This window comes from Harmonia axyridis, chromosome 6 (assembly GCF_914767665.1).
Source record: "Harmonia axyridis chromosome 6, icHarAxyr1.1, whole genome shotgun sequence".
Lineage (NCBI taxonomy): Eukaryota > Metazoa > Arthropoda > Insecta > Coleoptera > Coccinellidae > Harmonia > Harmonia axyridis.
The window spans coordinates 35293407-35309556 of record NC_059506.1 but is presented as its reverse complement, the minus strand read 5'-3'; the positions used below and the strand labels follow the sequence as shown (position 1 = coordinate 35309556).

At 37.8% G+C, this 16150-nt stretch overlaps 1 protein-coding gene across 4 annotated transcripts in view; it reads right to left on the bottom strand.

Moving 5' to 3' along the window:
• The window catches only part of LOC123681682, a 125771-nt gene that overhangs the window by 22777 nt on the left and 86844 nt on the right, over positions 1-16150 (bottom strand). For all 4 annotated transcript variants that reach the window (XM_045619920.1, XM_045619921.1, XM_045619923.1 and 1 more), the window contains one exon: positions 14942-15446. In XM_045619920.1, the coding sequence (XP_045475876.1) occupies positions 14942-15446 (505 nt within the window). The remainder of the gene's footprint in view (positions 1-14941; positions 15447-16150) is intronic.

The window sequence follows — 16150 nt, the reverse complement described above, 5'->3', positions numbered from 1 at the left end:
GGTGCACAGGGCTGAACTTGCCCTAAATATGGCGGTTTGAAAAGAGATGAGACTGTGAATCTGGTTTTTACATGTCCCCAACATGGTTAGATTACGTTGTCGGAATGTGATATATTTTAATATGCACAATTTTACTATATAGTTACCAATGTATATCATATTGAATGAAATATATTTATTTGAGTGACTCCCAATTAAATATGCAAATTTGAAATCCGAAATTTTTGCTAATTGTCGAATTTATTTTTATTTTATTTTATTTATTTTCTGTATCTACCTGCTGAAATCCAAAGTTTGGCAACTTTTGCTCTCCTAGTGTCATCAGTTGTTTCACGTCGTTTGGCGCGCTTGAAGTTTGTTTTCTGAATTCCTGATATATTTGGGTATTCATTTCAAAATATTTTGAGTTAATATGAAACGTTGATTGACTATGGGACATAAGAAGTGCGTTCTTTGTGGAGAAACTCGCGAATTGAGTGAAATATCGTATCACTGATATGTTTTCATTTCCGCGCGCTTCATGTCAAATTTGATAGTGCATGTTGGGGAAAAATTTGCTTACTGAAAATGACATATACTCCCTCTATCTATGTTTATTACTCTGAGGATTTTCCGAATTCCTAATGCGACAATTTTGCTTATTACATAACCTCCGAGGTGAAAATGAGCCTCATCACTGAAGATGATTTTTCGATGAAAATCCGGATCATTTTGATGCATTTCGAGGATCCAATCAGAGAAGATACAGCGTTGCTGGTGATCGACCAGCTTGAGTTTTTGTGTTAACTAAAATTTAAAAGCCTTAAGACCTAATTCTGTATGTAAAATAAGGTGTAATGTTATTTTTGTAATCCCTAATTCTCAAGATCGACGAGAAATCGACAAACCTAGGTTTTCGTCAACACTACGAGCTACAGTAGCAATATTCTCAGTAGGTTTTGAGCGAGGCATACGGTTTTGAATCTTAACATCACTAACATGTCCCAAAAGCTCAAATTTTTCCACCAGCTCCACAAGAAGATGCTTTACTACAACTACCCAAAAGTGTTTTAGTTTTGTGAATGCCAAAAGATGACAGCTTCAAAAGTGACAGCTATTCTAGCGGGCTATTCAAAGCAAGATGCTTTGGCAAGCTGATTTTTGCTGTGAAAGATTCAACATTTTGCATGAAAAATTTTCCACTAAAAAACAGGATAGAGGTTCCTCTTAACCTCACTAATAGGTACTTGTTATGTTCAACTGAAGACGGTCCTGCCCTTTTGATAAGACAGCTGCGGTTCTTTCGCAAATGGTCTCAATCACGTAGGAAGCAGGCAATCCAGATTCATGCATATCTTGCAATGTCAGACGTGACGTTTTGCAGTTTGGAATTGTAACGAATTCTAATGAGTAGGCGCAAGACATCTTCTTGCTCGCTTGCCGGAAGGAATCGAAAAGTGAGCCCTGAAAATGGAGCGTTTAGGAGAACCGTAACTAACTAAAAAAAAAAAGATCGAAAACGAGTTGCGGTTACGCTTGGATAGTTCTCTCTGTGTTTTTTCTTTTTTGGCTTTATTACCTTCAATAATGAAGGTACAGCAAAAATGCTGTAACTTGACCTGAAATTTAGCAGTTTACGTGAGTATTTAGAGCCTGTTTTGGTTAAGGTTAACACTCTATCGACAATCCAGATCTGTCGATTATTTAGATTTTTCCTGAGGAGTAAATGAAACTAGTTATCGAAACTGTAAACTCGATACACCAAATTTCAAGAATCCTATACGAAAAAATATGAAAATAACACAAAATGAAATGAGAAATCGACTGCATAACAAGAATTAATAATTCTCATAGTTTCACTATATTTGGAAAACCTTCACATACTGACCCTACAATTCAATCGACTTATATCGCCGACATGATTCATAGATTGATCAAGATACTTATGAATCATGATAATTTTTGTAAAGAACTACCTTCAATAATAATTTCGAAATTCTCCATAAGGACGATAAAAGTGCAAGACTAACACTCTTAGAATCTCTCGAAATAAATAGGTATAATCAACTCATCCTAATTATTGAATATCTCCACATAATTATAATTAATACATATATACGATGTATTTGACAGTGTTTCATTAGAACTACCAGATACACACTGGAACTAATAGACAATGTTTCATTGGAACTATTAGACAGTAAAGTAAGACAGGATCAAATCGGAATATCGACATTTTGTCCCAATCAATGAATTTCTTATATAAATAAGATGTAAGATGAAGGTTCAATCCATTCTTCAACCACTTCAATGACTCAAAATTGAAACAAAAGCCTCAAGCAATACCTAGCTTTGTATATGAACATTTTATGCAGCAATTTGCTATTCTTGGCAGGACCACAACCAGAGTAACTAGCCACGCCTCAGAAAACATTATATCTACTAGCATTTGACAGTTATTCATTAGAACTACTGGACAATGTCACATTGGAACTAATGGACAATGTTTCATTGGAACTATTGGAAAGTTAAATAAAATAGGATTAAATTGTGTCTTTACAAGTGAATACCGACACTTAGGGCGAAATGAACCACAGGAAACAATATAAACCAGTTTTTTAAAAATTGTCAAACGCCAGACAGAATTTTTTTGACGCGTTGTCTTCTTCCAATCTTCGAGTCGGTTTATCAAATCCGTAAAAGGCAACTTTCGGAACACAAAGTGGTATCTGACACCAAAAAAAGAATCTCATGTGTATGGTCCATCTGCTCTAATCGCAGCATCCATCGCATGGCCAACGCTGATATAAATCTATCGGCGAAACAATGGAAAAGGTCGAAAATTTGAGGCCTTCGGCTGCATCAGAAAGAGATCGACGCCATGACCCCGGGCTTGGAAGCATTAAAATTCGAGAGATGAAGAGGGCCCAACTGGTTTAGTTGTTAATAAAATAAGGCGCAAAGTAATTATGGAAGTATGCAAGCCGGTAATTCGATGTGGGATGGTCTTGGTGGAAGCCGAGGCACTAAAGGTAACAGACGGAGAGGTTTTTGGGAGGAAAATTTGGCAGATAAGAGAGGTGCTTCACCAAATATCCAAAGATTGAAAAAAAATTTAGAAGGCACTGATGTGAAGTCAGAAGCGTTTGAGCTCTTGTTCAGTCACGAGTCAATTTTGGTTACAGAACTCTATATAGGTAAAGAGTGTTTTTTTTAGAGCTATAGAACTTTAAATTGCAATAAAACAACGATGGATTATTCGATTGACATGAATTTTATTTATCCGCAAGATAATCTTGTGGCATAACATTTTAAATATGATTTCTGGCATATGACCGCCACGGCTGGCTCGGATGTAGTCCAATCTGGACGTCCAATTTTCGATGACTTTTTCCAACATTTGTGGCCGTATATCGGCAATAACACGGCGAATGTTGTCTTCCAAATGGTCAAGGGTTTGTGGCTTATCCGCATAGACCAATGACATAGCCCCACAGAAAGTAGTCTAGCGGTGTTAAATCACAAGATCTTGGAGGCCAATTCACAGGTCCAAAACGTGAAATCAGGCGCTCACCAAACGTGTCATTCAATAAATCGATTGTGACACGAGCTGTGTGACATGTTGCGCCGTCTTGTTGGAACCACAACTCTCGAACATCATGGTTGTTCAATTCAGGAATGAAAAAGTTAGTAATCATGGCTCTATACCGATCACCATTGATTGTAACGTTCTGGCCATCATCGTTTTTGAAGAAGTACGGACCAATGATTCCACCAGCCCATAAAGCGCACCAAACAGTCAGTTTTTCTGGATGTAACGGTGTTTCGACATACACTTGAGGATTAGCTTCACTCCAAATGCGGCAGTTTTGTTTGTTGACGTAGCCATTCAACCAGAAGTGCGCTTCATCGCTAAACAAAATAAAATGGACGTAGTGCGCGATACGTAATCCACACAGAACCATTATTTTCGGAATAAAATTGCACTATTTGCAAGCGTTGTTCAGGCGTGAGTCTATTCATGATGAATTGCCAAACCAAACTGAGAATAAATCACTGGACAGCTGTTAAATGGGTCGTCATCTTGAACAGTAATGCCAACTTAAAGTTATATACCTCGAAAAAAAACACCCGTTATAATAAGTTTGAATTTTCGAGGATATCATATTCAGAGGATTTCCAATTTTTACATATTTTTTGTTGAGTTCCTACAGTTCTTCAGTGGCATAATTTTCAGGTGTATTGCGTTTTCAGTCGCCTCTAACCTAACCTCTACGTCAATGAGGACAGATGCTATTAAGAGCCATTTCCTGTTTTCCGTGCTTTTCTCCACAGAAAAAATACCGTTTTCGAGAAAAATTACTATCGAATATAATCGAAACACCAATATTTAGCTCACAGTGAACAACACTATTTAGTCGATCTCCTTTTTTGCAACATATATGAAATTCTTCTTTTGAAACAACCGATGTCTCGATAATATTGAAGTCATTTTTCCTCGAAAACAGTACGTCCTAGCGGCTTTTAAAAGGGTACTTTTTTTGTGAAGAAAAATCAGGAAAAACAGGTAATGGCTCTTAATAATCCTTATCTCCATTGGCGTAGAGGTTAGGGGCCACTAAAGACACGAAACCTCCGAAAACTACGCCACTGAGGCTTTGAAGGAACTCAACATAACATGGAAATATTGGAAATACTCTGCGTACAATATCCTTCAAAATTCAAACGGCTACTACCTCAACTCGTTCAGAATTTATAACAATGAATAAAATAAATTAAGTTCAACAGCCTGTATCTCCGAAGGGATTCGAGATAGAAAAAAATTTCACTTGAAAGAAATTCTTATTTCAACTAAATCTATCACCATAAAGTTACGACCTGCACTTTCAATATTGATGTTATTTTTTATTTTGTGAAATTGTGAGGTGGGGAACACGATTCAGTTGGACCGCATGGGCTTGCTCCTTATAAAATGATATATTTGTAGCAGATAATAGCTATAAACCACAGCATCTTCAAAAATCCCGATCAAAAACCCCAAAAATTCACCTGGACCAAATCCGATCCGCCCGTGTGTGGAGCCTTTAGTCGGAGGTGAAGAGTGCACGCGAAGAGATGGGCAGAGAGCTCCCGCATTATTATTAGCAGCCCCCGGGCGCGTGCCTGCTACTGGCCCCTCTTCACCTCCCCGCCCCTGTCCGTGGCAGGCCCATAATCGACCTCTGACACAGGCCCCATTCCATGTAAAGCTCCTCAACCGAATCTCCACGGCCTATAATTAAAGGATGGAGGCTTTCCATCGAAAGTTCTATTTACCCTAAAGCTGCACGAGATTATACACTTCGGTACCTCTGTGTCTGTGCGTCTTAAGGTGGAGTTAAAGAGAGAGAGGGGAGGGAGAGTAACCTCTGAGTCTTAAGAAGGTCGAACGATGTGGGGGTCCTTTGTGGAACTGACCCCTGAGGAATCCCGGTTTTAAGATGGTTATTTGAAGCTGGAAGGACCAATCGAGGTGTTATTTGAGATCAATGAGACACTGAATTGGATTTTTTTGCTGTTACACTTTTTTGAAAGATGTGGAACTGACCCTTGTGGAATCCCGGTTTTAAGATGGTCATTTGAAGCTGGAAGCCCAATCGAGGTGTGATTTGAGATCGATGAGACACTGAATTGGATTTTTTTGCTATTACACTTTTTTGAAAGATGTGGAACTGACCCTTGTGGAATCCCGGTTTTGAGTTGGTCATTCGAAGCTGGAAGCACCAATCGAGATGTGATTCGAGATCAATGAGACACTGAATTGATTTTTCTTGTCTGCTACACTTTATAGACATATGTGGAACTGAACCTTGTTCAACCTTGAAGGTTGAAAGATGGTCATTAGAAGCTGGAATCTTAAACCAATCGAGGTGTGATATGATATCAATGAGACTAATACAAAGCAGTTCTTGTAGATAAATAAATTTGATAGTTGGCCGAAAAATCTATGAAAACTAAAAAGAACATAAAAAAACTATATGAATACTCTGATAATGTCAGAGTTTGCAATTCAAACATGTCTGAGGTTGACCAGTTAAAATGTAATTAAAGACTTGTCAAAATTGCTTTTACACAATAATTGAAAATCTCTTTTTTCCTAAGAAAAAAGAAATAACATTTAAATTTGCTTATTTTTTTCACAATACTGTTTCATTTTATGGAATATGGCTTTTATTTATTGATTTTGTATCTTATGTGACTACAACAATTTATAGCTCTCAGAATGTTTTAAATTTCAACTAAATTGTTATTTTCGTTCGTTTTGTTGAAACTACCAGGCACGTACTCGCCCAAATATCCACAAAGACATCCTACCAACCTCAACCAAAAACTACCGTATCTAACATTAAAAATTTCACAGATTTCGACAGTAAATCTTGACGAGGCCCAATTCCCAGGCTTCCAAAAGACCGGAATCCTTGAAACGTCGTATTTCATAGGTCTTCTTTCATCATTACCCATCTCTTTGCCTGGAATTTAATAGACGTCATCTAACGATAAATCTTCCTAGAGAGCAAAATTGCCGCGATCATTACCAAAGATCTCTGGTAAATGTTCTGACCCCGAATTCTGGAAATTCTCGTGACATAGAGCGCGAGGCAGATGAGAGGCTAATTATTTTTGCGCTTAGTTTCGGTCATGACACATTTTAGGAGCGAATCGTGAGGTAGGTGGAATGACGTAAGAGTCATTGAGTTTACTTTTCAACTACTTAGGAAGGACGAAGAGATAAGGTACACCTTGTATTTTTTGGTTTTTAAATGGACTACATCTTGTTGAGGGTTACTCCGAGCACTCAGAGTACTTCGAGTACTTGTGCTCTCTGAGTTCCAGTCATAAGTGTCATTGGTGGGTAAGCGACGTAAACTATGATAACTTGGCTTCAATTCTTACACGAGCTGTATAGTCAGGTAAGCCAAGATCCTTACGTAACATTTTCGATATAGTCGAAGGATAAAGACCAACAAGTTGAAAACGGCGACGTCGACATTTCGACGTCTTCTTCAAAACTTAGCTTTACAGTGGCAATATTCTCTTCGGTATTCACAATCCTTATTTGTCTTGTTGATGGCGCTGTATCGAGAAGAGTAAAATTAGTGCGAAAATGATCAATAATAGCAGGACTTGCTTGCTCAATAGCTCGATTATGTTGACCGTGAAATGGAATATGTTTTCAAAGTAAATTTTCACAATTTGGACGCCTTGTTCTGATGTTGAACGATTCATGATGAATTGACAATCCCTCAGAGTAATAAACTTAGATAGAGGGAGCATATGTCATTTTCAGTGAGCAAATTTTGTCCCCAACATGAACTACCAAATTTGATATGAAGCGCGCGGAAATGAAAACATATCAGTGATACGATATTTCACTCAATTTGCGAGTTTCTCCACAAAGAACGCACTTCCCATGGTGAATCAACGTTTCATATTAACTCAAAATGTATTGAAGTAAATACCTAAATATATCAGAAATTCATAAAACAAACTTCAAGCGCGCCAAACGACGTGAAACAACCGATGACACTAGGAGAGCAAAAGTTGCCAAACCTTGGATTTCAGCAGGTAGATACAGAAAATAATAAATATTCTGCGTATTTCAAATTCGACAATTAGGAAGAATATCGGATTTCAAATGTTCAAATTTGCATATTCAATCGGGAATCACTTAAATAAATATATTTCATTCAATATAATATACATTCATAAGGATACAGTAAAATAGTGGATTTGAAAATATATCACAATCCGACAACGTAATCTAACCATGTTGGGGACATGTCAACATTACGTATACTCCCTCTATCTATGTTTATTACTTTATGGACAAACCTCACTCAACAGTATGTCAACACAGTTTGACATTTCGAACTGCCAAACCATAGATAACAACCATCGAAACTTATCATGCAGCTAAAAAAAACACCCGTTGCAACTAATATGTCATTCCCCCTTGAATTGATATAGTCGATATTTGTTAATATCTCCTGAAAACTCCAAATATACCCTGATATAACATCAAACCCATTTCAAGCGATCCCAACTCAATTAGCTCACTCAAACACCGATCTCAGTTAAGCATAAACCCAAGCTAATTCCCAATTAACATAAACGAATGAAGACAGCCGGTTAGATCTCCTTACACCAATCTTTCCCCACGTCCAGCTAACGTCACTACATCACCTCGACACTCTCAACCTTGATTCTCGATTCCTGATGATGCCTCATTACGATAGATATAATCACACGTTCCGTAGAATTTCTAAAAAACGCCACAACCATTACCTTCCTTTTTAACATGGCAAATTGTCCAAAGTTCGCTCTGTGTTCGACTCTGGAAATAACAGTTTGTTTTACGTCTTTTCACCTCATTTAGACTGTTAATGGGCGGTCCGACACTTGGGCAGACATGCTAGGAGCCTCTTCATTCATCAAAATGCTGGCTGGGAGTAATGGAACGATGAAAACATTGTTTAATTGATGGGTATGTTACTGAATTAACGATGGAGATTTCGTGGTTGAGAGAGGCGATTGATCTGGCAATGATGTGAGTGAATTAGGTGATGGGTTTCAGTCCAGTAGTTCCAATGATACATGTCCAGTAGTTCCAATGTGACATTGTTCGGTAGTTCTAATGAAACACTGTCAAATATATAGTATGACAGTGGATATAATGTTAACTGAGGCGTGTCTAGTGATCCTGGTTGTGTTACTGCGAAAAATAGTAGTTTTGTAATGTTCGAGGCTTTTGTTTCAATTTTGAGCCATTGTAAGGATTGAAGAATGAATTGAAGCTTCAATTAATATATAATAATAATGTTCACCTTCGGTTTGAATGCAATTTCTAAATGAAAATGATCGAAATTATGTTCATAGGAGAAAAATGCTCAGAATGAGCACAAATGTCAAAGTTTATTATAGAGCTTGTAGAACAACTTGTGTAGCAAAGAATTAATATCTTTACATCAGAAGTTTGATAATCGATTTACCCTAAAAAAGACCGTAGTTAGACTTCGTTTTCCAAAACTAACTGAAACTAATTCAACAAAAGATCACAACTTCAACACTATTGCTATTTCAGGACGATAGTTCAAAAGTATCGAATATCCAACCATAGAAAAAAAAATGGTAGTTCAAACGTATCAAGTTTCCGATATACCGGAAACGACTGACCGACGCCTAGGATAGAACCATTTTCGAACCAGTTTTCTCACACGTCGAGGAAGAAATTAAAAAAAAAAAAGTCGATCTAACCGTCGACCGCTAACCGACTATCATCTCAGCATCTAGAAGAACTTGACCGGAACGTTTTGCGGTCGGGTTCAATTGTTTGATATCCAATGTCCCTCGCTCCAGTGGGCTGGGTATCTCTAGATAATCGCCTTTTTTAAAACCACGGTTCGAACCGACCTCCGTCTGTTCTTCTTCTTCGTCCCGATGGTCTCGACATTCAGAAACTATATCCACTTTTTGCGTTCTGTGGGAATCGTCTTGGAGTTATTGACGAACGTGCGAACAGGTCTTCGATTCTTCTCGCTTCATTTGTTTTGGTGTAGAGTGAAAAAGGTGATGAGATAGACGGAGATAGTTCTACTTCTTCTATTGGTGCAGGAGTTTATTGGGGAATGGGAATGGTTTTGATGAAATTTAGAAGGACCTAGTGGATAATTAATCTTAGAATTGATTTCTTTCATAGTAATTTCCTACTGAGTGTTTTGTGTTTTTTTTTCAGCATTAATCTTCATATCCACATATCCATCTTTGTAAAAAATTTCAAGTTTCTACAGTATTTCGAAGTGATTTTCCTGAATATACTTCGTTTAGAACATTTGAAGGCACGACTATGTCATTTTCGTCTACTTTTTCTTTATTACTAATATAAAGATATACCTTCTCCCTAAATTTCAAGATTTTTTTTTTTGTGTAAATGTTTATAAAATGAATAAAATTGAAGACCTTTACTTGCAAACAGAAAATTGCACATACAAACGTCAAAATCCATTTATAATGAAACGTGTTCCAAATATTGATGAAAGAATACATTTTTATGCATCTCCTTCTAATTAAATGAGCAGCTTTTTCACGACAGATCATTAATTGTACAATTACTGATTTTAATGTTGTCAACGAATGAAATTGTTCAATAAAAATCTCAAATTAATGAATCACTCGAATAAACTAGAACATACTTCTCGTATTAGTAATTGCTTGACTGACAAAGGTGAAGTTAGCACACATATTCATTCAAACATGGAAAATCTATATTATTAACTTGAAGAGTCCTCTTCGAAGTTGTCTGGAGAAATCGGGATCTTTGAGAAGTTTTTTGTATTTTGTTGGCAACAACTGCTTCGGTCCTTAGCTATCGATTGAAAGTTAACATTCTCGGTATATACAATGCAAATATACAAAGTTAACGTTTATAACAAACACACAAGTGGAGACGAAATATTGAAAAATTACAGCAAAAGCTAAGACCATAAGTATAGATAAATTGTTGAGATAGAAACTGGTTTTCCAATAGATATGATATAATTAAAAAAAGGTATACTGGTACTTAGGTTCCAGTCATGGAAAGATTCACGCTTTAACAACGTTTAGAAATTCTTAAATCGTTTTATCCAAATCATTGCTAGTTCGTGAAGTTAATAGACTCACTATTGGTCGTATTGTAGACAAATTTGAAATTAAATTAAAAGTAAGTCTACACACTTACATAAATTTTGTCGATTTTATTTCCAATCAAAATAATTTGGATTGTAAAAGTAAGTATGAACAAAATAACATATGGAAATCTGTCAAAAACCGTCTTTTTCACAATTCACAACCAATTTTCCTTGAAAGAAATAAAAACTCGCACATTTCTATCAAACTACAGCCCTTTGAAGCAAACAAAACACCTCCCCAACACCCTAAAACACCCTCAAACCCTCCCCACGCTCTCTTCCCTCAATCCGACCAATTCCACTGGTCCTTCGAGCCGGATTTCCTCACCATACGCCGGCCAATCCCGGCGATATCGCCTCTGCGACGTCCCTCCGAGCCCCGGATGCCAGAAATTCGCGGCTCGGACCTACAAATCGACCAGCGTTCCAACGTATTTGTATCCGGACGGCGGGGGCACCTCCTGAGTTATGTCGGCGGCGCGGTATCGGGAGATATGCGTCTCGGGGAGTCGCGGACCGACCCTCAAAGGACGACGGTCACGTTTCCGCATCTGGGACCGTCACGTACAAGAGTTTACGCGCGCAAACACATCTGTAACGGCGGACGTTTGTGGAGCCGCCAACATTCGGTGCTACCACCCCGCCGATCGGCGATGTTTGCGATATGCCGTTCTGGTCAGGGTTGGGTCGGTACTGATTTGCACCGACAAACATTTGCATTTTTGTTCAATATTGCCTTATTTTGACTCTTTTCAGTCATCACAAATGATACTTTTGTGAGCATTCGTTTGCTAAACAGATTGCTCTTTCATTTCGTCACCAAATTTTTTGCATTCTGAGATCAATTTATTTTTTTATTTGTGTTAGAAACTGCCTACTTCAAAAATGACTAATTTTTAAGAGCTCGTTTAATGAACTGATTGATTTTCCACAATGTCTGTAATTTTCTAATTTTGAGACAGGAAGGGTCATATCAACGTCACTGATGACGTATTAGTCCTCGATTCAGATTCTGATTGGTCGTCAGTATATGAACGATAATTTTCGAACGGAAGGAGCTAGAAACTTGAAACTTTCAGGGTAGCTTCAGATCTCGAATGCTGCAGTTAAGTTTGTTGATGTGTAAAATCCGAATAAGGGTTCCGTAAATATGGCCGTTCGAAATGTTGTTTTCTTGATAATTCTAAAATTGGGAATTGGATCGAGATGAAAATTTGCATTTGAATATTAAGGGTTTTTTCAAATGGGAATGAGAGAAATTTGAGAAGAATTTGTATAAGCATTTCAAATTGTATCATTTCTATTGGAAAACTTTATCGAATGACTGAAGTCTCGTGCAAAATTTCATGTTGATAGCCAAACCAGAACCATATAAAAGTCAAGAAGAATATAGAAATAATTGCCTAAGATTTCCTCTTATTCACAAATTTTTTCAGAATAATGATAACAATACTGTTACTATCCATGGAATTGAAGTTAGAACTATGATTACAATGTTTGTGGATTCGTATTGATATGAATGAAAATAAAAAATCAATTTTTTCTAATTCTATTTCAAATCCGATTATTGTCCCATATCTTGCAGAACGAAATTGTGCGAGAATATCTCAGTTTCAAATAGATTTCATGGTTATATTTCATTATCATATGTTTATACTCGGAACTCTCCTTTCGCAGATTTATCTATCAAATCTGTGATACAGAAAATAGTTTTGCTAACCTACCTTTTTCAATGCTAAAATCACTAAATGATATTTATGAAAATATTCCATTAATTTCAATTAAACGCAGTGAATTAGAGAAAATAATGCATTTTACTTGTACAGAAGGCTCATTCTAACATTCGTTAATTCAAAAACTAGCCACTTCGTGGCTTGTTTTTGTTCTCGTGGAAGAATATCAATCCCTTCTGCATTTGTATTTTAAATAACTATTCGTTAAGAGGGATCAATCCGATGTGACATTCTCGAGATCTGTCAATATTTTCACAGAGGAAGAGAGACAAAAATAATCTGCGGTGTTGCCAGAATGATTGAAGAATCAGTAGAAGTTAGAAATATTACAATAATTCCAACTTTCATCGAAAAGGAAGTCTTTTTATATATTTTCACAAAATTAGAATTGTTCTGCCTCTTTTGTATCAAATAATTTTTTTGAACGAATATTTTTGAAATACATCAGTGCATTGTAGAGATACCATATCATCAATTTTTTTGCGAAAAACGGAAAGTTTCCAAAAATATCATTCTTCCTCATCCGCAAATCAAAAATATCGAAAAACAACAATGTAGATTATTGTTTGAGGAAACCATGTAGAAACCCATAAAAATCGGTGATTTATGTACCTAAATCCCCTTTATACACCCAGACCGACCCTGCAAAATCTCCCGATCAACCGAACACACTCTCTCTCCACACACACATAAAGTTATTAAGCCCCGTTCGCACCGCTCACCGCTATGACATTTACGACAATAGAAGAAGAAAAGAATCTATGACCTCCCGGCCTTCGCGCAGTCCATCCTAGACCAGCCTCGCGGAGGATGTGACGTGTACGTCACGTAATTTCGAACGGCGCGGGCGACCAAAACGAAGCGATAAAAAAAGAACAACTTGGCCAGCCTCGCAGCTACTGATTCATAATATTCCATATGGGGTTTAAGGAGCCTATCTCGGACCGTAGAAGGCTTTAAATCATTGCCTGTGCGCTGCTCGGAGGTCAGACATGTTGATTTATTCATTATATTGGCCGAGCTCTTTTTTTGTTTACTCTATCATTACGATTATTAACAATTCACGACGGAGCAGGCCGGTGTCATGGCCGTCGGTTGGCTTTTTGTTTTTGGGAGTACCAGCTGGTGCATTGTCCCAAGTCCGGCACATTCTTGTGGTTTTGGTGATTGAGATTAAGAGAGTGTTTGCGTGAATCATTGACAGCCTTGAGGTGAGAAAATGTGGGTGAGGCTTGGTTCGGACTCGTATATATCTTCGATTGGAGTGCAATGGACAGCCAAATGAGGTCCAGTGTTTCGAAATGGCTGTCAGAAACAAATGGATAAAGATATAGGAATTATTCAGTCGATAACAATCGCCTGCGATTTTTTCAGTCGGTTTGGACCCACCAAATACTGAGCATCACCTTAGAACCGTGAATATTCGGTTTGGCCGTCAACGTGGAAGCATGGCTGGGATATATCTATGATTTTCTGCGCTTGGGATTATCGTAATGAACCAATTTTTTGTCTTCAGTCACAATACGATGCAGAAATCCCTTCCGTCTTTTCCTTGTAAGCAGCTGTTCACAAGCAAACAAACGCCGTTCAACATTTCTCGGCTTCAACTCGTACGGCACCAAACTTTCTTGTTCCCGAATCATTCCGATTACTTTCAAGCGTTTTGAAGTGGCTAATTGAGTCACTTCCAATGATCCCGCCAATTCTTGCTGCGTTTGACACGAGTCTTTATCAAGTAATGCCTCCAATTCTGCATCTTCGAAAACCTTCTCTCTTCCACCGCAATGCTGGTCTTCGACGTCAAAATCAGAATTCTTGAAGCGTTGAAACCACTCTCGGTACGTTCTTTCACTAATAGCGGCCTCACTATAGGTATTTGAGATCATTTGATGAGCCTCACTGGTGCCATCTATTGCAAAACGGCGGAAACAAAGTTATACATCTAACAAAATTTTTAAAACCACGGACAACTTGAAAGAATTGCGTTTCCAATGGCTTGAACCCCTAGATCTAGATTATACTCCAGATCTGGCATCCAGAGATTGCTAGCTTTTTGCAGACCTCAAAAGAAACAAATTTGGCTCTAAAGAAGAAGTGATTGCCGATTTTGAAAAGCAAAGACTAATCTTTCTACAGAAAGATTACTCTTGGAGGTGATTATATTGAGAAAAAAAAAATTCCAGAAAAAATAATTGTTTTTACTTGTTAGACCCAATAATTATTGAGTGAAGTGTTGTAGCTATCCACCAAGGTTCAAGACACCTCTATTGGATGAGTTCAATATCAGTGCAAGACCTTCAACATACTCTTAAATGAATACTTGTCATTACAAAAACTTGAAATAATAGACCAATACTACTCTGACAGTCTATTGATCAACGCTAGTAGAAGTGTAACTGCTTTATCGATATCAAATTTTCGAATTCTATCGAAATGAACTCTGACACCTGACTAGCCACAATAACCTAAAGTATAGCAAAACGCTCAATCTCAAACCCCGAATTACACTTCAACACTACTTACCGGAGCATACTCAGCGCAAATATCAATCCCAGCGACAAAATTGGCAACCTCGTCGACAGTCCAACTCTTAAAATCTTCCCCCAACACCGGACTCTCCGACTGCGCCCTCTTGGGCAAGACCAAACCACCTCCAGAGCCGGAGGAGTATTTCGTCCTAGCCCTCTTCACAGTAGGAGCTCCAGCAGAAAGATCCAAGGGCGTTGCAGTATCTGACCTCTTTGTTCCCTGGCTCGGTCTCACGTTCTTGACATTGTGGGATTCTTCCTCTGCAGCGTTCTTGAGCAAGGTGACCAAGGCCTGAGTGGCTGTCATGTCCATTATGGGAGGATACAGAGTGTTGTTCATTAAAGGATTCAGGAGGGTCACGTAGTCTGGTTTTGGCCTGTTGAGATCGTTTTCCTTGCCTTGGGGAATCGGGGGTAGATTTGGCATCATTGGGAAGGGCATTGGTTTGAGACGAGGGTGGGGAGGAGGTGCTAGGCCGTTCCTTGCTGCGCTGAAGTAGCTGCGAGAAAAAAAGTAACGTTTTAATAAAAGGGTAAAAAAAAAGACTTTGTAGTAAGCAGAACGGAAAGTCATTTGGGGATCTTAGTTGAGCTCTTCATTAAATATCGTCAATCTTTCAACCACTCACATAGTCATCTTCAGAGCAAATTAATCTTAAGCTGAAAGTGTAGTCAGGCAGAAATATTAACAAGAGAGTCACATAATGATTACTTATTTTCAATGTTAAGAATATGAAGATTTTTATGTATAGATGAGACTTTCTTGATTATGTTTCTGCCTGATTTTCCAATCAAGATCCAAAGTGATTTGCCCTGCTTGATTTTGGTTTTGGACATTTACATGAACATCAAATGTGATGTTCATGCAAAATTACTCTTTCCTCAATCTATTAGGCCAATTGAAAAGTCCCCGGTCTGATGCACAGGTGGCGGTGCTAGTATTAAATCCATATGATTTTTAGTTAGTACCAACTTTCAAACGATACGTGTCAAAATTTGACAGCAGTCAAAGAGAGATATTCCGTTGTGAGTGTAGCTACTTTTATTACTTGAAAATGATGGAAAAAAGAATTTCGTGTTCTGATGAAATATTGCTTTTTGAAGGGAAAAATACAGTTGAAGCAAAATCTTGGCTTGATGAAGAGGTTCTGGGGGTCTGCACCAGGAAAATCAACTATCATTGATTGGTATGCTTGGTTAAATG